Below are 26,211 nucleotides of genomic sequence, written 5' to 3'. Positions count from 1 at the left end.
AAACTCTTCCAGGCCAGGATCCATGTCTGATTCAGCGTGTATCCCCCACAGCCGTTTGCATGTTGTTTGTAGTTAATAATGTGTTTGAATAGACACAGAGACACAGAAGGAGGGAAGAATGGACACAGAGTGGTCATGAGAAGCCTCTGAGATTTGGTGCAGACTTCCTGGGGTTTCTTGCTAGAGTACTCCTATAGACACTAAGGCACCTGCTGATTGACACAGGCCTGGAACTCACCGACCAACTCAGGACAGGGAGCTGTGCGGTGAGAGTGAGTGGAAAAGTAGGAGATGGACACTAGGCATAGCAGCAAAATGACCCAAGAAGCGGCCCTGGCCGGTTGGCTCAGTGGTAGAGCGTCGGCCTGGTGTGCAGAAGTCCCGGGTTCGATTCCCAGCCAGGGCACACAGGAGAAGCGCCCATCTTCTTCTCCACCCCTCCCCCCTCCTTCCTCTCTGTCTCTCTCTTCCCCTCCCGCAGCCAAGGCTCCATTGGAGCAAAGATGGCCCGGGCGCTGGGGATGGCTCCTTGGCCTCTGCCCCAGGCGCTAGAGTGGCTCTGGTCGCAACAGAGCAACACCCCGGAGGGGCAGAGCATCGCCCCCTGGTGGGCAGAGCGTCCCCCCTGGTGGGCATGCCGGGTGGATCCCGGTCGGGCGCATGCGGGAGCCTGTCTGGCTGTCTCTCCCCGTTTCCAGCTTCAGAAAAATACAAAAAAAAAAAAAAAAATGAATGACCCAAGAAGCTAATGAACTTGGGTGTGGGCACAGACCCTCAGATGGCCCAAGCTCAGTCATCCTTTCTGCTCTCTTACCATGACACCAAATCCCCAGATCACAGGGCCTTTTCTAAAGGGGTAGTGGTCTTGCTTCATTTTTAAAAGTTGAATTTATTGGGGTGACGCTGGTTAACAGAATTACACAGGTTTCAGGCGCCCAATTCTACAATACATCTCAGTATACCATATGGCTTTGCCTCTTGAAAGGCCTGACCTATACGCCAATGCACCCTCCATATACGAGTCAATGGCTTTGCTCTCCACAGACTGAGCTGGGGGCTGGGTGGCTGGCATGGCACGTCCCCTTCCTGAGGAATGCTCGCCAGCACCGGCAGAGCTGTCGTGAGTTCCTTGAGCAGGCAGGACCTGTAAGCAGGGCGGCTCTCGGTGGTGTCCATTTGTCTAGCCCCAGAAGTGGCAGCCCCAAGGGCTCTGGCTCTGGGTGCCCCACCCACGGAGGCGCACTCCTGGGGCAGCCGCTCAGCCGTCCGAGAGGCTGAACAGTTCCTGCATGAGAGGGGTGGCGAAAGGGTGTATGTCATGGATGCGCAGCAGCCGCTGGGTGTGCTGGGCGTTGATGCTGCGAAGCTCCGTGAGCATGGCTATGACCTTCAGGAACAGGAACCTGCGGGCCAGCCGGAGGAACGGTTGGGGGTGCGGCCCAACCCCTGCCCCCACCCACCAGCCCTGCGACCTCTCTGACCTTGAACCAGTTTGAGGGTTTTAATCTCAAGAGAAAGGCTCAGTTGAATTCCTTACGCTTCTCTTTCAGCCCGTGGATGAGAAGGGCAGAACAACCTGGGGCGCTTGCGTGGACCTGCACCCCTCAACTTGCGCCTCATCCTCCGGGCCTGAGTCCCGGTACCTGGGGATTTCCATGGGAATACCCAGGCACTGCAGGCACCTAGTGCATCGGTCAGTTTGGGGTGAATCACTCCTGTGGCTGACGGCTAGGGTAAGGACCCAGTACAGTGGTTGTGGAAGCAAGCTGCTCTCTCTTCGTGAATCAAGCCTGGGACCTAGTGACTGAAACACATCTCATGCCTCAGTTTCCCCATGATGCCTCCCAGCTTCATACAGGGGAGGACTGAGCAAATGAAGACACAGCCACTGCAGCCTCCCAAGATTCTGACCTCAAAAGAAAGCAGGAGCAGCCCAAGTAAGGGCTCGAGGCACGAGGTTCACACTAGCGTCCTCAGCGCGGGCCTTTATCCGCCATGGCTCCAGCCTGTGGACCTCTGAGGCCCAGTGAATGGGTGGAAGCCTCCCGTTCAAGTCCGGCTAAGCCCTTAGCAGCCTTCCTCCTCTGGGCTGTGAGAACAGAGTAGGGAGCTTCCTACCCTTTTTGTCTGTCTTCTTCTGGGAGGTGGTGAAGCAGCATTCCAAAGTGCGGGCTGCAGACTTGGTCCACCCGGGCCCACCTCCAGATCCCGCCTGTCAGGCTGTGGAACCCGGGGCCGTCACCTTGGGCCTCCAGTCCCCTGTGTGATGGTGGTAGCACCAACTTGCTGGGGCCACTTTCAAGACTAACAGCGACAATACAAGTAAAATGCCTGCCACCAGGGCCGGCACATCTCAATAAACGATAGCTATTACAGAATTGCTGTTATCATTGTTACTGTTATCATCATCTTTATTATCGTTCTGGTTGCTGCTGACTGTGCTAGAAGGCCGTGTAGGAGCCTCAGGAGGCTCCCTGGCTGTCCCCACCCTCGATGACAGGGAGGCTGAGGGCAGACAGGCGCTGTGCCTCAGCAGCACTACCCGGTTGCTGGGCATGGCCTCAGGCCCTTTCCAGGTTTCCCCCCGGTTGGGCTGTGGCTCAGGCTGACAGGGCAGGAGGCCTCCGTGGAGGTCACAGAGCAGGGCCACGAAACCCTGGCCATCAGAGCCAGCCCAGGAGTGGCTCCAGTCCACTCTCCCAGAGAAACTGGAATGGGCAGAGGCCTGGAGGGCAGGGCTGCCAGGGCACCTCCCTCACCCCCTCCCTGCCGGCTGCTCACCGGTGGCTTGGCTGGGGACGATGGCACTCAATGTAGTCCTTCAGGGCGATGGCGAATCGCTCTTGCAGCTGGTCCACCATGCTGCGCTGCACCACACCTGGGCGGTCTGGTAGGGCGGGGGAGGCCAGTGTGGTACCAGCAAGGCCACGGGGGCAAAGGCAAGCTCAGTCCCACCCAGGGAGGGCAAATTGCCTGGCAACCACCTTCCAGAGCCAGAGACACCCAGGCAGGGAAATGAGCGGGGCACCTTACCCGCCCCACCCCCAGGAGAAACCACCTGGACCCCATCTTGGCTGTGCAGTGAGAGGAGAAGCCGTGGATTAGGACCTTCCCTGAGGAGGGAGAGGAGGGGCTCCTGCCTCCTGCAGCTGAAGCTGAGGGATGTGAACAGGCTTGGGGGGGGGGGGGGCAAGGGGCCAGGGAGGATAGGTGGGGGCCTCACCTGGGGAGAAAAGGGAGATGGCCTGCATCAGCACATACTCCTCCTTATGCAGGTGCAGCTTCTTCAGCATGTAGTGGAATTTTAACACGGGCTCCAGGAGGAGCTGCTGGAAGCCACCTGAGTGTGGGTGCGGGATGAGGGGAAAACTTGTCAGGAAGTGGAGCCAAGAGCCAGACTTCCTTCCGCAAGGTCTCCGCCCTGCAATCCAGGACACACGCAGCCTGGTGTGGCTCCTCTCCTCCCTCCCGTTGTTTTCCTCCCTCAGCCAGAGCAACCAGCTGGCTCTTGGGCACCTGCAGGGTCTTCCAAGCAGTAGGACAGCCGGCCACATTCCCAAGTCCCAGTCTCTGCATTGAACACCGTGTTGAACCTCAGCTGGCACAGCTCAAAGGCAGCCCCCTTCAGTAGGGAGATCTGGTCCTCGATGGGCAGGTCCCTGGCAGCAAGGATGGAATGGGATGAGATGCCAGCTTCCGGGAAGCCGCCAGAGGCCAGAACCCACTCCCATAATCCAGAAATTGGGGGAGGGGAGGGAGGCGGGAGGATTATTGCAGCTGCTTTTGGCTGCCTCCAATCCTTAACCCGCAAAGGCAGCTGAACCAGTTACCTGCCCTGACATCACCCCCCAGTGCCCTGCTACCTTCAGGGACTCCCTGCCAGTGCCCTGACATCTCCCCCCAGTGCCCTGCTACCTTCAGGGACTCCCTGCCAGTGCCCTGACATCTCCCCCCAGTGCCCTGCTACCTTCAGGGACTCCTTGCCAATGGAGCTTGGCCTCCCTGCAGCCTGGCCCCGTCTCCGCCGACTCCCTGCACAGCCGCTGGCCCACGGCTGATGCCTTGGCTCCTCATCCCTGGCCTCATACTTTCTGCCTCAGTTTTCCCACTTAGAATAATTGCCCTTCTCGCTTCATTTAAATAAATCCTGCTAGTGCTTCAGGCCCAGCTGTCTTTGCGCCTCCTACAGGTTTCCTAGAGTCCTTGCGCTGCTGCCTCCCCTTCGGCAGGAGTTCCACGCAGCAGGGATGTTTGCGTCCTGAGGTCTTTCAGACTCCGTGTTTCTGCTGCTTCTGTCCAGGGAGCCTGGGTGCCGTGAGCCCCACTCCCAGAACTGAGCACAGGCCCAGCTGCGGTGGCGGCCTCCAGTGCTCCTCCGCCTGGCTTCGTTCTCTTCGGGAATTCGGTCCCTTGCTTTCCTCATACCCCCTTCTTTCAGACCCATAGTTCTGAACTACAAACGCTGTGAAATTGATCTTACTCTTCTCATCTCCCCAGCACCCAGCCAGGGCCTAGCCTAGCAGGTAATGGCTCTGAACTCTGTGCTCTGTGCTTCCAAATCTGGCCTCTGTCTAACTGCGACCTATGTAAGTCCCTTAACCTCAGTTTTCGATCTGCAGAATGGGGGTGAGGGCAGTGCCTGCCTCCAGCGAGTGGCCTCCCATTACAGTGTTACACTGTCGGTCATCGACGGCAGTGGGCATCAAGGTTCACAAGCGTAAGTACATCTTTCTTCTTGCTCCTTTGACCTAATTTGCCACAATCTGAGCTCCACTCCAGCCCATGGCCACCCTCACCCCCTTAAATAAATCCCATGTGTTACCCACAGGGCCACAGGGTAACCTATGGGCTCCTGGACTATATAACCTTCCCTTTGCCTGCTGATGAAGTCAGGGCCCCTCATGTGTGTCATTCAGCTACGCCTGACCAGGGCTGGCAGGGCCCAGTGCCCAACCCCAGCACAGATATGCCCAGTGCTCCACCCCAGGAGGATCCAAGGTTTCTCCCTAACCCATTGCCCCATGGCTGTGGCTCCACACCTAGGTCTGGGGAGTCTCCACCTGTGGTCCTCAGGACCACCTCCCTCCTCATGACCTTCTCGACCATCTCCTGGTGGCAGACCGCTAGAGACCCAGCATCTGTGCCTGTCCCTCCTTCTTCTCCCTCTGGACTTTCTTCCCTTTCCTTCCAATTCTTTCCTTGTTATGGAACTGACTACTCGTGATTTCTGCCCTTTCAGGGATACAGAGGGAAGGGAATTACTATCTGAATGTCCATCATGTATGAGCTGGACGCTCTTCAGATGTTTTCTCACTTCATATGACAGCCCAGCAAGTAGGCATCGTTAGCTCCCTTGTAGCAGATGAGGAGGCTGAGACACAGTGAGATTAACTGGCAGGCCTGCTGTCTGAAAGCTAAGGAACCACGCAGTGAGGGCTCCATTCCCTAACGGTGCCAGGTGCCTGGGATGGAGGCACAGAGATAAAGGAGGGTCTTTGGGCACCAACATCCCCCAACTTCAGAGACATCTACCCCAGGACCTTTGAACCTGCTGGCCATTTTCTGCTCCTTTCCATTCCCAACACCTAAGTCCTACCTGAAGTGGGAGATGACTTTGGCAAAGTTAATAATGCCTTTGAACATGTAGGTTGACATGTCAGCCATGTGAGGCAGCAGGGAGAAGATCTCCTTCCCAGTGCCTTCGGCTGGGGGTCTGTAGTTCCAGATGCTGCCGTCCTCCCCCCGTAGCTGCAGAGAGACCTTCAGTGAGCACAGCTCATCTCTGATCTGGCTCCACTTGGTAGCTTCTTCCCTCGATGGAGTCTGCGGAGATTCTGGGATTTCATGGCCAGTGCTAAGCACTTCCGGCAGCTGGAACAGGAGGTAGAGAAAGGAGAGGCTAAACAACATGTATTTGCCCCAAAACATTCCCACACAGGCCCCAGATGGGCACCCACAGCAACAGGCTTGAGAGGATGCATAATTGCAGACACACACACACACACACACACACACACACACACACACACTTCTTGCTTCTTCTTTCTGGTTTCCTACCAAGTGATGTAATTTCTGGATCTGTGAATTAATGGTCCTTCACACCCTTGCCTGGTCAGAAATGGGTTTGCTCCCTTGCCCCAGGGGAAGGTGAGGGGACCTATATCCATGGGTGTGTCCGAAGCATCCCTGATTTTGCCCTTGGAAGACTCAGAGAGAAGGGTCTGGGGTCTATAGATGGAAAGGACAGATTTCTGGGGCCACTGGCTACCAGATCTCTGAGCTGGGCAGGTCGCCCGAGATTCTGTGATCGCAGAGGTGGAGGAGGGATCAGACATGGCCGATGGTGGTGAGATCTCTAACATTTCTTGAATCAATAAAACCAATTCACAAATGTTATACCCCCAACAGGCCCTGACCCTGTTTTCACAAGTTCCTGAACACACGGGACCCTGGGATGACTCAGGTTCCGAGACTCCATTTATGGCTCAGACCTAATTCCCACCTGCTGTGGATGGATGGCGAGAGCAAAGATTTTGAAGCCTGAGTGAGTGTCAGAATCAGCCTGGCCCACCCTCAGGGTTCTGATTTGGAGGCTTGAGGGGATCTGATAATTTGCATTTCTTTTTTTTTTCCAGAGAGAGAGGGAGGGGCGGGGGGGGGGGCGGGAGACAGGGACAGACAGACAGGAAGGGAGAAAGATGAGAAACATCAATTCTTTGTTGTGGCACCTTAGTTGTTCATTGATTGCTTTCTCATATGTGCCTTGACCAGGGGGCTCCAGTGGAGCCAGTGACCCCTATGCTCAAGCCAGCAACCTTGGGCTCAAGCCAGTGACCTTTTGGCTCAAGCCAGCAACTGTGGGGGTCATGTCTATGATCCCATGCTCAAGCCAGCGACCCCGTGCTCAAGAGGGCAACCTTGGGTCTTCGACCCTGGGTCCTCAGAGTCCCAGGCTGACATTCTATCCACTGTGCTATGGCCTGGTCAGGCAGAATTTACATTTCTAATGAGTTCCCAGGAGCTGACGCTGTGGTATCCAGGAACCACTCTTTCAGGATCCCTGAAAATGAGGTTGCGTCTTTGAGGAGCTGACATAGCTGCTGAGCCAACCCTAAAGCCTCACACCCCGCGACTGCCAGGAACAGGGAAAGGGGTCGGAAAAGGGGGAGGAGGGAGTAGGGGGATAAGTGACGATGGACAAGACTTGACTTGGGTTCGTGAACACACAACACAGTGCACAGGTGATGTGTTGTAGAATTGTGCACTTAGAACCTGTATAATTTTGTTAGCCAGTGTCACTCCAATAACTTCAATAAAAAAGAAAATAATAATAAGGCTTCATACCCGGAAATTCTTGAAATGCGAGAAGGTGGTGTCAAAGGTTTTCATCTGAGCGTCCATCAGCTCCCTGATCATTGTCCGCTGCTCTTCAGTCAGACCCTTGGCTCCTGGGGGCTGCATCCCAATCTGTTCTTCCTTCTTCCTCCTGATCAAGGCTCGCCTCTGCTCCACGGCGGCATCCGACATGATCACTGCAGGGACAGCCAGGAGCTCGGGCCACCCTTTCTAACCCGCCCAGGCAGCAGTAGTGAAGTGCTGGTGACAAGAAACCCACCCTTCTCCAGACTCACGAAGACTGTCACCCCTCTGGAGAAACGCTTGAGTAGGGACAGAAAGGTGAGGCGCAGCTGCTGTGCTGCCCACGACTACAGGGTTTGTGACGAGTTAGTGGAACAAGTGGGAAGAGCTTGGGCTTCAGAGTCAAAAGTAGATAGGTTTTGAGTGACAACGATGTCCCTGAGCAAACTCCTGAACCTGTCCTGCCTTCGATTTTCTTCTTTGTAATCTGGAGTGACAGGCATTGCATGGAAAATGCCTAATATAGCTCCTGACTATATTATACAGAATATAGATGTACATAGACATATATACATATGCACACATCTATATGAATCCATATGCAAGGGTAGGCAAAAGTAGGCTTGCAATTGTATTACCAATACAATAATTAAAAAACACTAATACAGGAGTATACTCTGTGTTTTACATACTCACAACTTTAAAACCCTGTATATTCACATGTATGCACCCTGGAATTTAATAAATGTTCAATAAATGGCACCTGATAGCACGTATTCCTGTCCAGTGCATTAGATATGAACACGTCTCCCCAGTCTCCCAAGCTGTCTGGGTCTCCAAGCCCTCGGAAAGCTGGGGCTACTGCTTAGCACGTAGTTTCCTACTACTTCCTACCCATCAGCTCCCTGGGGGAGCGACTGGACCACTTCCTAAGTAGCCTGGAGCCTAGGACCTCCCACAGATTTCTGGATGCCATTTTTGTGTGTGAAGCAAAGCTGTGGGGGTTCTTGGGGGGCACAGCAGAGACAGTGGGTGAAGGCTTCACTTTCAGCTGGTCTGCAGGAAAGGCTCTCTGCTCACATGCCCAGGGAACTTGTGCCTTGAAGGAAGCTGCCCGCCCTTTTTTTTTTTTTTTTTTTTTTTTTCTGAAGCTAGAAACCGGGAGAGACAGTCAGACTCCCGCATGCGCCCGACCAGGATCCACCCGGCACGCCCACCAGGGGGCGACGCTCTGCCCCACCGGGGCGTCGCTCTGCCGCGACCAGAGCCACTCTAGCGCCTGGGGCAGAGGCCAAGGAGCCATCCCCAGTGCCCGGGCCATCTTTGCTCCAATGGAGCCTTAGCTGTGGGAGGGGAAGAGAGAGACAGAGAGGAAGGAGAGGGGGAGGGGTGGAGAAGCAGATGGGCGCTTCTCCTGTGTGCCCTGGCCGGGAATCGAACCCGGGACTTCTACACGCCAGGCCGACGCTCTACCACTGAGCCAACCGGCCAGGGCTGCCCGCCCTTTTGATGGAGACCAATACGCACTGGAAGCTTCCAGTGTTTAACCCACGAGTTCTAATCTCAGAATAAACTGGTAGCATGATTATTCCAAAGCTTGACAAGTAGAATAAAAGCGTCCTGTGTCACCTGTCTGAAAACTGTTCTTCTTAAGACACTATGCGGCAGCCAATGGGCTCTAGCCACCGAAAGGTCGGGGGTCACAGTACACCATGTATTTCTGGCTTCCCTCTCCCAAATCCACTTCCTCCATTTTGGCTAAATCACCATAGGGACAATTATAAAGGGGGAAAAGAATCACCAGAACTTATGAGGGGAGAGAAGGGCATGACTCTGGTCGGAGACTCCCACCACACCCACAGCAGAGGATAAAGACACCCTCCATCTGTCCCATCCCCCAGAATGTACCATGGCGGTGCGGGCAGGTAGGCCTTGAGCTCTGCTCCGTGTGCCTGCGGCACACAGGCCACTAATGGCCACATGCAACAGAGCTAGTGTGCACACACATTCATGGTGCACACCTGCACACCTGTGCATACGCATCCCCAAGGCGCGCTCCTCCCGGGTCCCCGCCCGCCTGCAGCCCCGCCTGCAGCCCCGCCTGCAGCTTACTCTCCTTCTTCATGCCACTCTCCAGGCATTTGCGCAAGCGGCAGGCCTGGCACTGCCGCCGGGTCTTCTGGGTGATCTCACAGGTGCCCTTCCGGAAGGGGCACCTCAGCCGGCCGTTGCGTTTCATGGCCCTCCTGTGAGAGAACAAAGAGCAAAATGTAGGCCGAGGGGAACAGGCCTGGAACTCCAGGCCACACCTCTCTTCCTCCCAGTCCTCTCCCAATACCAAGGGGCGGGAGCCACACCCCCTGCGGACCTGCCTGTGCCGCTGAGCTCGCTGGGGCTCATGGTAAAGGTGGAGGCAGGGCTCTATCTTCCGTGGGGGCCGGGCTCCTCTCAAGCAGGGAGTCACTGCAGGAGGGCAGGCGGTGGAAACCTTTCTGCAATGTTCACCCGGGGCTTGGGCTCACTCTCAACAGGCCCTGCCGCAGCCTGAGCCACTGCCTGAGATGCTTTAGCTCCAGCTCCAGGCCCGGGTCCCTCCCCACACCCCTGCCCCTCCCTCTTACACCCTCATTCCTCATGACAGGGTACCCCAGAGGAGGACCTTGGCGACGTTTCTATGGAGATGGCCTCTTCCTGAAGTTCTCCTTCTTGGAAGAGGGATCCAGAGGAAACCCAAGCCCAGAAGCATAAGAAACATAAGGAGCCCCCATTCCCCCACCGCCCCCCTCCAGCTCGGGTCCAGGGTCAGGTAACTATGGATAGGCTTTCTACCCCACTGGACAATGGCTTCCCCAAGTGGCTTCTCCTGACTGGCCTAGTGGAGCAGAGCTGCTCACAGCCCTGTAACAGTGGCGTGTGTGGGCACTGCAGCCACACGTCCTCACGTGTCCATGCCGGGTTGGTAGACGACGGGCCATGCCTTTTAGAGATGCTGGCACAACCACCCTCTCCCCACAGCCCGGGCATCCTGAACGTCCCACAATGACACAGCCAGTGCGGCCCTAACTTTATTCCTCCACCCTTCACAGCTGAATAGAAAGAAACAATTCTTCCTTGGTCCTAGCCTCTGGTTCCAGCCCAGCGATGTGAAAAATGAGGGAAAGCTGGTGAGGAGCACGGGGACAGACAGGAGTGGCTGCAGACTGGGCCCTAGAGGCTGAACGGGGAGGCTGAGCCACACTCAAAGTGACCGGCAGGTCTGTCCAGCGACCGGCCAAGGAGCAGGTGCTGCACAGGCACCACCCCCTGTTTTTCCTCCCCTGCTGGTCCGGGAAAGAAATGCACTCAGATCCTACCTGAGAACACCCAGAAGGGCAGAGGGGAAGGGTGCATATTAGTGGCATGCTATGGATCCAATGCTGGGCTAGATGTTTTGCAGGGCTTTGCAAATTTAGTTCTCACATTCCTACAAAACACATCATGTCATCTGCCTGGCAGGGATGCAGAAACTGAAAGATAAATTGCTCAGTGTCTTCCAAGTAAGCGACAAGTTGACCTTTGAAGCTGTGTCGGCCTGATAGCAGAATGCAAGCCCTCACCACTCCGGTGCTCCCTGCCTCTGGGAGTCTCAGGACAGGCCAGGTGGAGGGGAGACCCCACAGCCCCGGGGCATTCTAGACAGCTGCTGTGGGAAGGATCAGGTCTGGCTCAGGGGTCTGTGTGGCTCAGGGACGCGCTCTCAGGAAATGTCCAGTTCAGGAGCAGCCTGGCGCCCAGTTCCAGCCAATAGGGCATGAAGGGGGTCTTCTGGGCACAACTCCTTCCTCTTAGAGAGAGGAGGAGATGGGCCTTTCTCTTCTCAGGCTGAACTGTGTCGCGCCCCAGGTGGCCCAGGCACTACACTGCCCGCGGGGCAGGCCGAGAGCAGAGCTCTTCTGTTGGATGGCAGAAGAGAGGAATGGAAAGAGTTGAGCTGCTGACCACACCAACCCTGAAGCCTTTAGCCTCCTCATGAAGAGAGGTAACATGTTTTCCTTATTGATAAACCCCTTCGAGTGGAGTGTTCTGTTACTTGTAACTGGATCCAGCTTGACGTTGTCACTGGTCTGACCTCTGTTATAATCCACACAGCGTGCATGTTCATTTCCCGCGGGAACAAGGGGGTCTTAGGACTTGCCCTAGGCTCACCTAACCATGGCTCAAGCTTGACCACAGGAGCCTGAAGCCAGGGTTTCTTCACTCAGGGTATGTGTGTTGGGGGTGGGCGGCACTGAACTGCTACAGAGCTTCGGGGGCTGATCCAGGCCTGAAAGTCCTCCCGGGAGTTCTGGCCCCCACCCATGACATGCTGACTGGCAGCCCATCCTTGGGACTGTAGGGTGGCCCTGGTTCTAGGATTTGTTTCCATTCACTCATCTAGCCTCCAGAAAGCACTCTTCAGAGGGCTGAGTTGGCTGTCCCAAGAATGCGTGAGGTTCCCAAAGGTGGCCCCTGAGGTGGGAGCTGATCTCAGCGCGCGCGCGCGCGCACACACACACACACACACACACACACACACAGACCCGTGAGGGCCAGTGGAGAGCCCTCCTCACACACCCCTTCCTCCACTGCCCTCCTCTCCTGGTCGGCTTCTGTTCCTCCTGGGCTGAGCCTTGCATTGAGCTCTGCTCTCCTCTTGAGCTGGACAACGTGAGCCTTTCTGTCTGGGCCTGTCTTGCTGTGAGCTGGGACGTTTTATTCTTGAATCATTTGGACCTCCTTATTTGCCTGTTTTCAGGTGAGCTTGTCTTGTCCTAGTCTTCATCTATTTCATGCCATTCTTACTTAACAACCACTCTCTCGGACTGATTTGAATACTTGTACTTTGGATTTTCAAATTCCTTCCTTTTTTACTGACTGAATTTCTATCTTATTTAGAACAGATGGAGAAACAAAGGGAGTGCTTAATGGAAGGAGACTTTCCTTAAAGACGAAAGATTGCTCTGAGAGAGAAATGGCTCTCCTGAGACTGAGTAGGGGGCCTTTGAACAGGTCACCAACTCACACGCTGAACATGGGAGACAAGTCAAGCCGAGGCCCGGGTGCCTATGGGCTAACAACAGAACCTCAGTTGGAGGTGACCCAGTGTGTCAGAGGTGGCTAGTGGGTGAAGATTGATAGGTTACTCTACCTGAAGAAGCCCTTGCATCCTTCGCATGTCATGACATTGAAGTGATAACCAGTGGCCTTATCGCCACACACACGGCAGGTGTGGGGCCCCTGGTCCCCCTCCTCCACATTGACGGGGGGCTCTCCAGGAGTGCAGTCTGCTTCTCTGCACTGCACGAGGTCATCACCGTCCCAGCTTTCTTCAGGCCTCACCTCCAGGTTTGCTTCCGGCGCTCTGGGACTGGAAGTAAGAGAACCACAGGTAATGAAAGGGCTGGACAGTAATGTGCTGAGGCAATCCTCACTGTGAGTCACTCACATCTGGTTGTGTGGAGCCAAGAGCTGACCTATCATAGAAGAAAAGGAGGGTGAGGTTGGAGTTGCTATAAAGAGAGATGTAACCATGTCATTGTATGTACAATAAAAGGTTCCCTGGAGTAAAACCCATGAATAAGAAATGGGAAAGAGAAGGAAAAGAGAAAGAAACAAGAAGGAAAAATCAAAGGCTACGGGGGTTATGTTGTAGAAGTAATTCGTGAATAGACTTGAGATTAGGAGAGGACAAGCGTTGGTCAGTCTGAACAGGGAGCAGCAGCCCATGGGACAGGCCACTTGTTCAAGATGGTTTCTGGGATTAGGGAGGCCTGGGGGGACAGCTTCTCAGATGTGTTGTGGCCCAGACTCCAAGAATGGCTGGGCAGAAAAAGAAGTTTCAGTTGAGTAAGTGACCAGATAGGGAGTTACTACTCATGATACTGGGGGAAAAATGGCCCAGGTTCCAGTCAACCTGGGACATACGTGAATAACCAAAGAACTTGTACCCATCAATACAGCTGCGCTCAAAATGTCCACCCAGGCAAATTTCACCTTGATGGTGATTTGAATCCCACCTGGGATGGGCATGAGAATGGGGAGTGGTAATTGGGAGGGAACTGTCCTATTCACCACTCTTCTCAGAAGTCTCTCTAAACACTGACTGCCTGGGCCACCCCAACACAGATGACATTGCCTTTTCTTAAACCAAAATAAAACTTTAATAAATTTTCAACACAAAAATTTCTGTTTCTAATAGCATGGCAGATGAAAGGTGACAGTTTTACCTGTAAGGATGAATTAGAAACTAATCTGTGCCCTGACCCTGGCCATCAAGAAAAGTACAAATAAAATAGGCTGATTGGAAACTTGAACTGAACAGGGATGGTGATGGAGGTGAACTAAACAGAGTGGTGATCATTGTGCAATTTATACATCGAATCATAACATCGTACACTTGAAACTAATATAATTTTCTATGTCAATTATACCTCATTAAAAATTAATGTAATGTTTGAAAAAGGGGATGAAGTATATACTAAAATGGTCATTAAGAGTTATTGAAATTCACAGTGTTCTAGCCTGACCAGGTGGTGATTCAGTGGATAGAGCATCAGCCTGGCATGCTGAGGACCCATGTTCAAAACCCCAAGGTCGCCAGCTTGAGCATATAGGCTCATCTGGCTTGAGCGCAGGCTCACCAGCTTGATTGAGCACAGGGTCGCTGGCTTGAGCTTGGGATCATAGACATGACCCCATGGTCACTGGCTTGAGCCCAAAGGTCACTGGCTTAAAGTCCAAGGTCACTGGCTTGATTCACTCTGCTGGAGCCCCCCACCCTGGTCAAGGCACATATGAGAAAGCAACTGATGAACAATTAAGATGCCACAACGAAGAATTGATGCTTCTCATCTCTCTTCCTGTCTGTCTGTCCCTCTCTCTCTTTCTCTACACTCGCTGAAACTCACAGTGTTCTAGGTCATTTGCAAAAGGTAATTATTATAACATTTATTATTTCACTGAATAAACATTGTTGAGCATTTATCATGTGATAAATGTATTTATCAGTTTCTGTTACTTTGGGTTCTTTTTCATGTTTTGCAAAAGCTGGAAGTCATTCCTTTAGCAGAAATCCAGGGCCTGTTTAAAATCCTCCAAATGCTCACAGTCAGAAGGTATGTTCCAAAATCAAAGCCTGTCACAAGAAGGGAAAATTCTATACACGAGGTATTGTTTCACAGTGTACACTGGAGGAAAACAGTCTACCTCAAGTTTTCAGCTTCACTCAGGAGCCATTAGGAACAGTGAAACCTGGGGTTATGGAGACGGCTGGCAGAAATTCTGCACGTAAATGGTCAACTTTGGACAAAGGAAGAGTGAGATGCTGCTCCCTCAGCAATCAACATAAATTCCATTCCCGAGAAGGAAAGCAATACGTAATTACGACAAGATGCCCAAATCACAGGAGCTCGATAGATGACACACACCAAGAAGACGAAAGAAAAGTCTCTGAAGGGACAGAGGAGAGGCATCTACTGAAACTGTCTGATGACTACATTCCTCAATTCCTTAATGAGGAAGGGCTAGAATTAATGCCCTTAATTAATTAAGGCTCGCACTCCCTAGCATTGGTATAACTTACACTGTTCTGCCTAAGTTTTCTGTTAAATAAGCAGATGCAGGCACATAGTGTAGCCCGTTCTCTGATATCCTTTTAAAGTCCCAGGGAGAGAGCCCTGACAGCTATTCTCCACAGATGTTCCCTCGTAAACCTTACCTCCTGGGAGTCCCACCTTGTGCAGGTCCTCCCGTGATGAACATGCAATGGTCTGTGACTTGCTTTAAGCAATAGAATGTGGGGAACTGATGCTGTATCCGTTCCGAGCTAACCCATAAGAAAGCCTGGTTGCTTCTGCTTTTGCCCTCATGTAAGAAAGTCTGGCTACCCTGCTGGAGTGACCACGCAATGAGTCTCCGTCAAGAGAGAGAGCCCTGAGATGACACCGATGAGAGAGACCAGCTGCCCCAGCCATGCCCACCGAGCTCCGGTGCTGTCAGCGAGCCCTCTTGGACATCTCAACCTGATTAAGCATCCAACTGAGGCCACGGGGAGCAGCACTCCCAGCCGAGCCCTGTCAACACACAGAATCACAAAGGAAATAAGATGGTGGTTGGGATAAGCCAGTAAGTCTTGGAGAGACTTGTTACATGGCAAGAGGTGATGGAAACAGAACCCCTGGGGCTTAGTTAGAAACAGATCTGGTCTGGAGTGGGTGGGGCTGCTAGCCGACACCCACAGTTCTGATCCTGCTCCACTCTGACATCCGCTCTCCTTATAAAATGGTGTTCTGTGGGCAGGAAGATTACAGTGACTAGGTGACTGGTATGAGCCAGGCATTTCTCTCTTTCATGTGAATTTAACATGACCAGTTAGACATGCAGATTCAGTGGAAGCCACCTGTGTTTTCTCTGAGGCTCGCACTGCTCCTCACTGTGTATGGTGTCTGTAAAATCGCTGACGGAGGGTTGGCATGCCCACCTGCCCTATTGCGGGAAAGTGAATCCTTCTTCAGTGAGGCCATTGTAAAAATAATTAATTGTAAAATCCAGTATTTAGGCTGAATACCAAAAATAGAATATATTCTCAGCAAGGAGGAGCCATCAGTAAAAGGATGAAGAGATGAATGAATGTTGTGTCTGTATGTGACTAAGGCTTGCTGCATGCGGAGTGCTCACATCCCCACCCCTCTGAGCAGGTGATGAGCTGATGACATTGCTCAGCTTGTAGGAAGTGCAGCCAGAACGTGAACCCAGCTCAGTCCGACTCTCAAACCTGTGTTCTCAATTCAACATGATGCTGCTCTGTTTCTGAGCGGATGGGCTATTTATTAAACCGCCTTCATTTCTCTTACACTTTTCCTAGGTGGTGCATTTCAAACAGAAGCCTCCATGTCCTGTGATTCCTCTCCTGTAGCTCCCTGTTCTTGGGCAGAAAGTGATTCCCTAAGTTCCTGCCTTCTCGATGCTGGTGTTTGCAGAAGGGACCAACGAATCTTGCTACCACTCTCATCACACCCAGGGACGTCTTGCCTCACGTCAGAGAAACAGTCAAGGTCATTGTGCCTGTCCGCTGGATCCGGCCCGTTGCAGGGAGGCTTCATCTATATTCCACACCCTTGACTTTCTAAGCAGAAGCTGATATATGTGCATGACCGTGTGTCTAAAAAGACCAGCAGTTTTTTCCGGGGCTGATGATGCCTGATTTTTACTGATTCAGTGGTTGTTGGCCCTTGTATTTTAGTCATTGTTCATTTTGGAGGCTGTTCCTTTTGTTTCCCACCAGCTAAGGCCTCTAAGTCCTTGAAAATACCCGCTTTGGCCTAGTCACAGGGATCTCTGCAAAGCTTTGGGGTGAGCTACCCATTCTGGGGGTGCTACTGTGTGCTGCCTAAGAAATCATTGAAACTGCTGGGGCTCAGTCCTGTGTGCATGGAGCAGTGGTCTTGCTAGGCTGACATCTACATATATGCAGCTGCTGCATGTGATAAGAGCCCCAAATCCCCAATTATAGTACAGAGAAGGGAGGTCCTCCATGAATGACACACATATATACATGGAATGACTAATTGTGACTGAGCAGGACCCAGTTGTTCCATAGCCTCTTGGACCTCAGAGGACTTTGTCTTGTGTTCCCTCGGGCTGGGGATGTAGTGGGCATTGTCCTGCTCTCGCTGTCAAGTGACCTGCCACTGACCTTGAACTTGCTCTATTCACCAACTTCTCTGGCGCTCAGGATCCTCATAAATAAAATGGAAGCTGCTGAAGAGGCCACCACAGCCACGGACATGCAGAGGAAGAGGGGAATGCGCTGTGATGGGGGCGGGGTGGGGGTGGGAGCTGCCGTGATGGGGGTGGGGAGGGAGTGGGAGCTGCCGCAGGGGCGGATGTGCGGGTGAAAAGCGAAGGGAGAGGAGGCTGCAGAGGAACTGCGGGGGCGGGGCCCCTCAGAAGCCAGCGCAGAGGGGACCCCCCAGGAGGACAGCAGGCACTTCAGGGAAGACACATTTATTTGAATTTGGAGAGAAAGGAAGAGTGGTGCGCCCTGAGACGTCGTGGAGGGAAAATCTAAAGAAAACATTCTGCTCCAGAAGGAGCAAGGATCCCCAGGAGGAAGAGGAGAGGAGAGGACTGGGGCTGGGAGTTTGGGGCGGGGGAGCAGGCAGTGCTGACGGAGGGAGCAAGGAAAGGCTTGCAGCGGCAGCCTTGACGACGAGAACCAGATCGAACACCATGCGGGGCTGTGACCAGCAGAAAAGGACAATAGGAGGCCCACGCAGGGACTTGCAGTGTGCTCCCGCGCGGTGCTGGGAGAGGGCTCGGCAATCTCAGGTTCCAAAGAGAGGCGGGATGAGACTGTGCTTCAGGTCCCTTCCGCTCCCCCACCCCCCAGAGAGATGGCAGGAGCCTAGGATCTTAGGGAACCGCTTCCTGCCCAAGAACAGAGAGCCACACGGAAGGAACCACACAACATGGAGGACTCTGTTTGAAATGCACCACCCAGGATTCACTTTTCTGGAATACGAGAGGTGGGCGTGCCAACCCGCCGTCAGCGATTTTACAGACACCACGCACAGTGAGGAGCAGCCTCGGAGAAAACACAGCTGGCCTCCTTCCATCGAGTCTGCATGTCTAATTGGTCATATTAAATTCACATGAAAGAGAGACTCACTGACACGGGACAGATGGCTGATCGTGACTACGAACTAGAAAAAGATCAGAAACACGTGTGTATCTGCACACTCCTCCCTCTGCAGAAGGAACGTGTGAAAGGTAAGGACGAAAAGGAAGGTGCTGGGAAGAGACTCTGCGTCCTGGTGAGAGCTCACTCTCGAGGGTGGGGAGTGATCACTGCTAACCTTTGGGGTCAAGAGTTTTGAGACTGTGAGGACTCAGGTGAGTGGCACTGCGGGTAAATGCAGGCCAGAAATGGGGTGTAGAGTGGGAGGTTGTCATCTTCGTTGCAGGAAAGAAGAAAATACCCAGTAAGAGGTTCAAGCTAATGCCTGTTAGGTTGCCGGGTTTAGCAGAGAGGGCTGGGGAGGGGGAAAATTCTCACTGAGAGCTGGGAACGCAAAATGCTAGAAGGGAAATGATGGGCAGGAGAGAAGGCCTCTTCAAGGCTGAGAGGCAGAGAGAGAACTAGGGGAGGGAGAACGGAGAGTTGTAGTTTAGAAATCGTCAAGAGCAGAGGGAAAGAAGCTCAAGCGAAAGTGAGGGACTGGCCTTGAACAGATGCTCAAGCGGTGGTGGGGAGGTAGCATTAAGACAGGAAAAGCGCAGATTAAATGGGCCTAAAAGAAACCACAGGTTGGGAGTGTCTTCCAGGGCAGGGCAGCTGCAGGTTAATGCTGAGGCCAGAACTGAATCCTGGAGGGCAAGGAAGACAGACTGCAGTGTCGTGGCCACAAACAACGGAGAAATGGCTGACTGGTGTACGGAAGAGAATCGCAGCACTTCCCAATGTAGATTTGTTAAGTTCCCAGACTAATGGTTCAGGGACTCCTACATCACCCCCTCTTTCACACCATCGGCCACCCCCAGGCATGAGCACACATAAGGCTTGTCTGTTATTTGGGGCTTCCCTTACACCTTAAGTCTGCATGCTGCACTCTTAAGGTCACAAACAGAGGAGGGTCACTGGGTCAAACACTCTGTCCTCCACTTCCACTCGTGCCTAGCTCCCTTGATGGCCTGTGAGCCTTGCCAGCCAACAGCAGACTCACTACTGTGAGGGTGGGAGACATTTCTCAAGCTCTCAGTTTGGTTATCGGGAGAGTAGAGGTGCCCTTAATCAGCTTACATGGGGCCTGAAGCTTATACAATTGAGGAATTCTTCTTTAAGAAAAAGAATACTACATTACAACTACAGCCCTGGCCAGATAGCTCAGTTGGTTAGAGCGTCATCCCAAATCCCAAAGGTTGCTGGTTCGAACCCTGGTCACATACAGGAACAGACCAATGTTCCTGTTTCTCTCTTTCCCTTCCTCTCTTGCTAAAATCAATAAATAAACATTTTTAAAAATTACAAATACTAGTTAGGTACCAAAGAGAATATGCATTTTCAGAAAGAATTTTTAAAATCACAATAAATTACAAATATTAAAAAGGACAAGTAAGAAACATCACAAAATTCAGAAAAATAACATAACATTTTAATTAATGAGTTGCCTGACACACCTGTATAATATCTTTGTCTATTTGTGGGGGACAGAATAATGGCCCCCAAAGATAGCTCAACTGGAACATGTGAATATGTTTCCTCATATGGCAAAAGGATTTTTGCAGATGTGATTAATGACACAGACCTTGAGATGAGAAAATTATTCAGAAATGCCCAGGTGGGCTTAATCCAATCATTCAAATCCTTAAAATCAGAGAAACTCTCCTGCGTTTGGTTAGGGAAAAAGATGATACGATGATAAAGGGATAGCTACTATTGCTGACTTTTAAGATGAAGGAAGGGACCATAAACCAAAAATGCAGGTGGCATCTGGAAGCTGGAAAAATCAAGGAAGCAGATTCTCCCCTAGAGTTTCTAGAAGGAACTAACCAGAAACACCTTGATTTTAGCCCCACGACACTGATTTTGGACTTTGGACACCCGGAACTGTAAGGTACTAAATTTTGTATTATTTCAGTCACCAAAAATATGGTACTATTGCGGCAGCAACAGAAAACAAATTGTACTTCTCATGTAACAATGATTTTATTAAAGGTCATTTTTTAAAAGAACAGAAATATAAAATCTTTCTTTTACCATTGTTTTTTTAATTTTATTTACTTATTTATATCAAGTGAGAGGCAGGGAGGTGGAGAGACAGACTCCCGCATGTGCCTCGACTGGGCCTCGAATGGGATTCACCCAGCAATCCCGGTTTGGGGCTGATGTTCTCCCTATCTGAGGCCACTGCTCTGTTGCTCAGCAACCAAGCTATTTTAACACCTGAGGCTAGGCTATGGATCCATCCTCAGTGCCAAGGGCCAACTTGTTCATTCAAGCCATGGCTTCAGGAGGGGAAGAGAGAGAGAAAGAGAGAGGGTGGGGGAGGGATAGAGAAGCAGATGGGCGCTTCTCTTGTGTGCCCTGAGCAGGAATGGAACTCAGGACTGCCACATGCTGGGCTGACACTCTACCACTGAACCAACTGGCCAGGGCCTCCTTTACCACATCAAAATTTGTTTTTTATGTGATAATGGAGAAACATTTTATCTTCACATTTGTGGAGGATTGTTGTTAAGAAAGAAGGCCTCTATCATGATTCTGTCACCTAAATCTTCCTATCTGGAAAAATTTGTCATAGATTGAGTTCTGGCTCCACACATTTTAAACCTCGTTTCTTTCCTCCAGTCTAGACAGGGTGTGGTGATACTGTGACACACCTCATGCCATGCATCTTCCTGTCCTGATGGTGGATGAGAAGGTACAATGGGGCACACCTGGAACCTGTTTCTACTCTGATGGCTAGCAGGAGTGACCTCTACATGCAAGTGACTGCAGCCAGGTGAAAACATCCTATGTATATGGTGTATATGAAATATATGATACATATTTTTTATTAACTGAGCACCACTTGCCAACAAGTGTATGATAAACTACTCAACAGCACTAATCATTAGGGAAATGCAAATCAAAATCACACTGAGACTTCGCCTTACACACATTAGGATGGCCATTGTCACAAAAGTAGGAAACAAGTGTTGGCAAATATGTGGGAAAATTGGAACCCTTGTGCACTGTTGGTGGGAAAATAAAATGGTGGAATCACTATGGAAAAACAGTATGGTGGTTCCTCAAAATATTTATAATACAGTTACCATATGATCTAGCAATTTTACTTCTGGGTATATATCCAGAATAATTGAAAACAGGGTCTCAAAAAGATATTTGTATGCTCATGTTCGCAGCAACATCTATTATAGCCAAAAGGTGGAAGCAACCAAAATGTAATCAACAGATGAATGGATAAACAAAATCTAGTATAGCTATACATATGGTATATACATATGATGGACTATTTTCAGCCTTGAAAAGGAAGGTAATTCTGACACATGCTAAACACACAATGGACAATTTTACACAGTGGATAAACCCGCCAGGATATTATGCTAAGTGAAATAAGTCATTTACAAAAAAGACAAATACTGTGTGATTTCACTTATATGTGATATCTAGGATAGTCAAACTCATAGAACAGAAAGGAGAGTGGGGGCAATGTATAGCATGATAGTATAGTTAATAATACAGCATTAAATACTTGAAAGTTGAGAATAAATCTTAAGCATTCTTACCACACACACAGAGTTGACCACATTCACTGTGTAGAGCGATAGTGTTAATTATCTTGACCTTGGTGGCTGGCCTGTGGTGGCACAATGGATAAAGGGTTGGCCTGGAATGGGGAGGTTGACTGAAATCCCGGGCTTGCCTGGTCAAGGCACATGTGAGAAGCAACTACTACAAGGAGCAGGAGGAGTTGGTGCCTCCTGCTCCCCCCACACACACCTCTCTCTCTCAAATCAATAAATAAAAATCTTGAAAAAAAATCAGTAAGTATCTTGACCTTGGTAATTCTTCTATAATGTATATCAATATCAAATCACATGTACTTTTAAAATATATACAATTATATTTGTAACTATTTCTCAACAATGTTTTTAAGAAATGTAAAAGATGGTTGCCAGGAGCTGTGGGGGGAGGAATGTGTTATTGTTTAATGGTATAGAGCTTCAGTGTTATGAGCTATAAAGGTGTGGAGATCAGCTGTTCAACAATATGAATATACGTAACATTACTGAATTATACACTTAAAAATGGTTCAGATGCTAAATTTTATATTTTACCACAATTAAAAAAATAACACCACTTGAAACTACATAAATATTGATCAAATATTTTAAGACTATTAGAAGCGGAGCCAAAGTATTAGAGTGCTGTGAGTGCCCACGTCTCATCTGGCCTCACGCAGGAGCCTCCAGTGGGCTGGACGCGGCGCCAGGAGAGCTGGGAGGCAGCAGAGGCCACGAGGCAGGGAAAGGAAAGTAGCGACAGTAGTTAAAAGCACTACTGTGGCTTGGGGTCTGGCTCCGCCCCTCCCAGCAGCGCCCGCTAGTCGGCAGCGGCGGTCAGCCAGCCCGTGGGTTCGGAGTAGCGGCAGCAGGCGATCCGCGGCGGACCCTCACTAGGGGCTGAGATGGATCTTGTACTCAGTGTTGCAGATTATTATGTTTTTACACCGTACATATATCCAGCCACATGGCCAGAGGACGACATCTTCCGGCAAACGATTAGTCTCCTGATTGTAACAAATCTTGGTGCTTACATCCTTTATTTCTTCTTTGGAACACTGAGCTATTATTTTGTCTTTGATCATGCGTTAATGAAACATCCACAATTTTTAAAGAATCAAGTCTATCGAGAGATTATGTTTACTGTCCAGTCATTGCCGTGGATAAGTATTCCCACTGTTTCGTTGTTCCTGCTAGAGTTGAAAGGTTACAGCCAATTATATGATGACATAGGGGAATTTCCACATGGCTGGTTCCAGCTTGTGGTCAGTGTGCTGTCCTTCCTCTTCTTGACTGACATGCTCATCTACTGGATTCACAGAGGCCTCCATCACAGGCTGGTATATAAGCGCATACATAAACCTCATCATATCTGGAAGATTCCGACTCCATTTGCAAGTCATGCTTTTCACCCTTTGGATGACTTCCTTCAAAGTCTACCTTACCATTTATACCCATTTGTCTTCCTGTTACACAAGGTGGTTTATTTAACTTTGTATATCTTGGTTAATATCTGGACAGTTTCCATTCATGATGGTGATTTTCGTGTCCCTCAAATCTTAAGGCCATTTATTAATGGCTCCGCCTCATCATACTGACCACCACATGTTCTTCGACTATAACTATGGACAGTATTTCACATTGTGGGATAGAATTGGAGGCTCCTTCAAAAACCCTTCCTCCTTTGAAGGGAAGGGACCACTTAGTTATGTGAAGAAGATAACAGAAGAAAAATGCAACAGCCATGCAAAAAATGGTTGCAAAAATGAAAAATTATTCATTGGAAAGTTAACAAAGACTGAGTAGATTATTGCCCAATTATTAAATATTTTTAATAAGAAAAATAATCTATATACAGCAAAGAGACATAGCAAATAAATGGTATCATTTGAAAATCAGCATTGTGGATGCCGCTGAGGAATGATCATATTAGCAGATCAAGGGAAGACCCCGAGAGCACCATGATTTTAACCTCATGCTTAAAATACCAGATGTTGGTCTAAGGGACAATTTTGTGTCTTTCTATCCAGCAGAGCTGCTATTTGTATGGTCTCAAAAGCATTTCCTAAAAGATAGAAAATAAATTATTGAGAGGACAAAAAAAAAAAAAAGCACTACTGTGAGGAGGAAAGAGATGACTAGGTCAGTGAATCTGCATTTGATCCCAAATGACCTTAGTTTTTGAGCCACATGTTAATCTCTGTGACGCCCGGTCTGTGGCCGTGATTGACTGTGGCCTTCCTTCTCTGCTGTGTCAGCTCAGAATTCCCTCTGCTTAAGGTCACCAGAGCTGCTGATGACCCAAGACAGGGATTCTCCAACTTGGCTGTGCATACCAATCACCTGGGGAGCAGGCTCAAGTGCACACTCCAGCCCCTAGGTCTGCGGTGGGCCTGTGCTCCCTGGCCCCTCTGACAAGTTCAATTCTCTGGTCTGCAGTGCCCACCTGGAGTAGCAAGGACCTACAAATCCAAAGAGCCCAGCCAGAAAATGGGCCATACACAAAAAGGATGAGGAAGATGATCAAATGGTGAGCAGAGGATGCAGCAATAAAAACATCTTGAGGACCCAGAAAATAGAAGTAGTGACCACACTGGCATGTGCAGTGACTGGCGTCACAAGCTGTTGTTTAAAGTCAATATACAATACATTTGAGAGTGAGAGAGACAGCCCCTTTGCAGGAAAAGGGTGTGTGGAGGAGATGCATGTAACATTTAATCTTCAAATGAGTCCAGTCAATAGGCTTTGGACCCAGGTTACCGAGATTATGGGAAGGAAAAAGTGGGCAATTTGGAGTTGAAGCAACAAGAGTCTAAGTGAAAAGGGAAGAATGGTAGAAAAATCATAATTTTAATGATAGAAATTATTGGAAACAGCAAGATTATAATATATATTTATATACATAGATATATGTTTTATATATGTCACGAGTCTATACATGGTATATACATAATGTGTATATTTTATAATATGTATATACCTATACACAAATGCATATATGTATCTGTGTAGCAGAACTTCTTTATACATTATATATATATATATATGAGGATAAAGAGAAAAAACTGGAAAAGGGAAATAATATAAGAATTGAATTTCTAGAAGTCAACAGTGAAGTTTATAAAACTGTTGGCTTTGTTCGAAGAAGGAAGAAGCTTGGTTTATTTATCAGCTCGCATTACACAGGTTTTGATGTTTACAAAATGTTTTTCAAAATCATCTCCTTGCAAGCCACCTGTGAGGTAGACAGAGCAGTCCCCTCCCCAGGGGAACAGGGTGGGGCAGGTCTTATTTTCCCTTTCACAATGAGAAAACTGGGCCTCTGAGGTTGCCAAGGTCCAGAGGCAATAGTGATAGAATCTCTTCTCCCCACCCCCTTTATTCTGGTTCTTTCTGTAGGGCAAATAGATAAGTTATGTAAACTGAATTATTTTTACAAAAGTCATGAGGATCAAATAAGGTCATACATTTCTTTTTGAAATGGATCAAATATTGCAAACAAAAGTCTCCCCCTCCTAAATGGGCATGGGAAAGGTGCCCAGAGGGAACTGAGAGAGCAAACCCACACTGTAAAAATTCAAATACGAGAGGCCAGCTGTTATCTTCAGGCGGCCATAAATGAAAGTTGGCTTTTGTGTTTCCCAGGTTGCAATCATCAGTTCCAAGAGGTCAGAAAGTTCATTCCTAGACATGGATCAGGCTTGAGAGCTGAGATCAGCCCAAGTCAAAAGTACACCCTGTACCCTGTTCCAATATTTAACAGGGTGCAACGACCTCTGATTTAACTGCCTATCTCTACGTGCATGTGCAGTCCTCTTATTGCCGATGGCTTTGTAGTGTGACTCTTCATTTGGAATTCATGGGGACTCAGAAGAATTGTTTCATATTTACATAAGAGATTTGAACATGTATCCTCATCTTAATTTTCAGTTGGATCATCGGTTTGTTATTTCAACATTTCACAGAAGTTCCAGAGGTATGTCAGATGGATGAGCAGGTATGGGATTGCAGTTTCCCTTCAACTCACACCACCTGGAAGGCCCCTATAGACCGGAAGAGTCCTGCACACATTTCTGTGTCTTTCCCAGGCTGTGACCAAGGCACAAACCCAGCCCCAAAGAATCCTGTAGACACATCTCCAAGAAATATGGGTTCATAGCATGTAATAAAAATGGATTAAAATCATGAACATGGCAAGAATACCTCAGACTTCTAACTAGGAATGATACCCACATAACTCTATATCAGCCCTGAGACTATTCTTTCTCATGGCTATCACTCAGCATTGTGTTAGAAGGCCAAGAAAAAGCAATAAGACCAAAATGTATAGATAGGATGTGTCAAGATTAGAAAGAAAAAAATTTTTTTTATATACTTTTCTACCAAGAAATTTCAAAGGAATCAACTGATAAACTCTTACAACTATTAAGAGAATTCTGTAAGGTGACCAAACAAAATATCAAAACACAAAATAGACTTTTTAATTATCAATAAAAAAAATCAATTAGAATAGTAAAGCTATAATGGAATTTGGCTCAGGAATCAAAA

At 49.7% G+C, this 26,211-nt stretch overlaps 1 protein-coding gene, 1 long non-coding RNA gene and 1 pseudogene across 4 annotated transcripts in view; 2 read left to right on the top strand and 1 right to left on the bottom strand.

The window, feature by feature from the left end:
* Positions 1–869: 869 nt before the first annotated feature.
* NR1I2 (nuclear receptor subfamily 1 group I member 2) overlaps positions 870–26,211 on the bottom strand; it is a 29,312-nt gene continuing 3,970 nt past the window's right edge. Inside the window, exons 2-10 of one of the 3 annotated variants that reach the window (XM_066241525.1) lie at positions 12,527–12,745; positions 9,472–9,605; positions 7,345–7,532; positions 5,597–5,871; positions 3,517–3,659; positions 3,224–3,340; positions 2,782–2,887; positions 2,119–2,259; positions 1,121–1,403 (exon numbers count right to left, since the gene is read on the bottom strand). In XM_066241525.1, the coding sequence (XP_066097622.1) occupies positions 1,259–1,403; positions 2,119–2,259; positions 2,782–2,887; positions 3,224–3,340; positions 3,517–3,659; positions 5,597–5,871; positions 7,345–7,532; positions 9,472–9,605; positions 12,527–12,558 (1,281 nt within the window). In that variant the 5' untranslated portion in view covers positions 12,559–12,745 and the 3' untranslated portion in view covers positions 1,121–1,258. Of the gene's footprint in view, positions 1,404–2,118; positions 2,260–2,781; positions 2,888–3,223; positions 3,341–3,516; positions 3,660–5,596; positions 5,872–7,344; positions 7,533–9,471; positions 9,606–12,526; positions 12,746–26,211 lie in introns of those variants that run through there. The other 2 variants (XM_066241524.1, XM_066241526.1) reach the window with 2 other exon arrangements.
* On the top strand, positions 17,841–25,884 carry LOC136312031 (uncharacterized). Its single transcript, XR_010726876.1, has 3 exons — positions 17,841–18,147; positions 20,726–20,879; positions 25,594–25,884. It is a non-coding gene; the product is annotated as an uncharacterized lncRNA (long non-coding RNA).
* On the top strand, positions 22,543–23,490 carry LOC136311886 (lathosterol oxidase pseudogene; annotated as a pseudogene).

Source organism: Saccopteryx bilineata, chromosome 8 (genome assembly GCF_036850765.1).
Source record: "Saccopteryx bilineata isolate mSacBil1 chromosome 8, mSacBil1_pri_phased_curated, whole genome shotgun sequence".
Taxonomy (NCBI): Eukaryota; Metazoa; Chordata; class Mammalia; order Chiroptera; family Emballonuridae; genus Saccopteryx; species Saccopteryx bilineata.
This window is presented reverse-complemented; position numbering and strand designations above follow the sequence as displayed.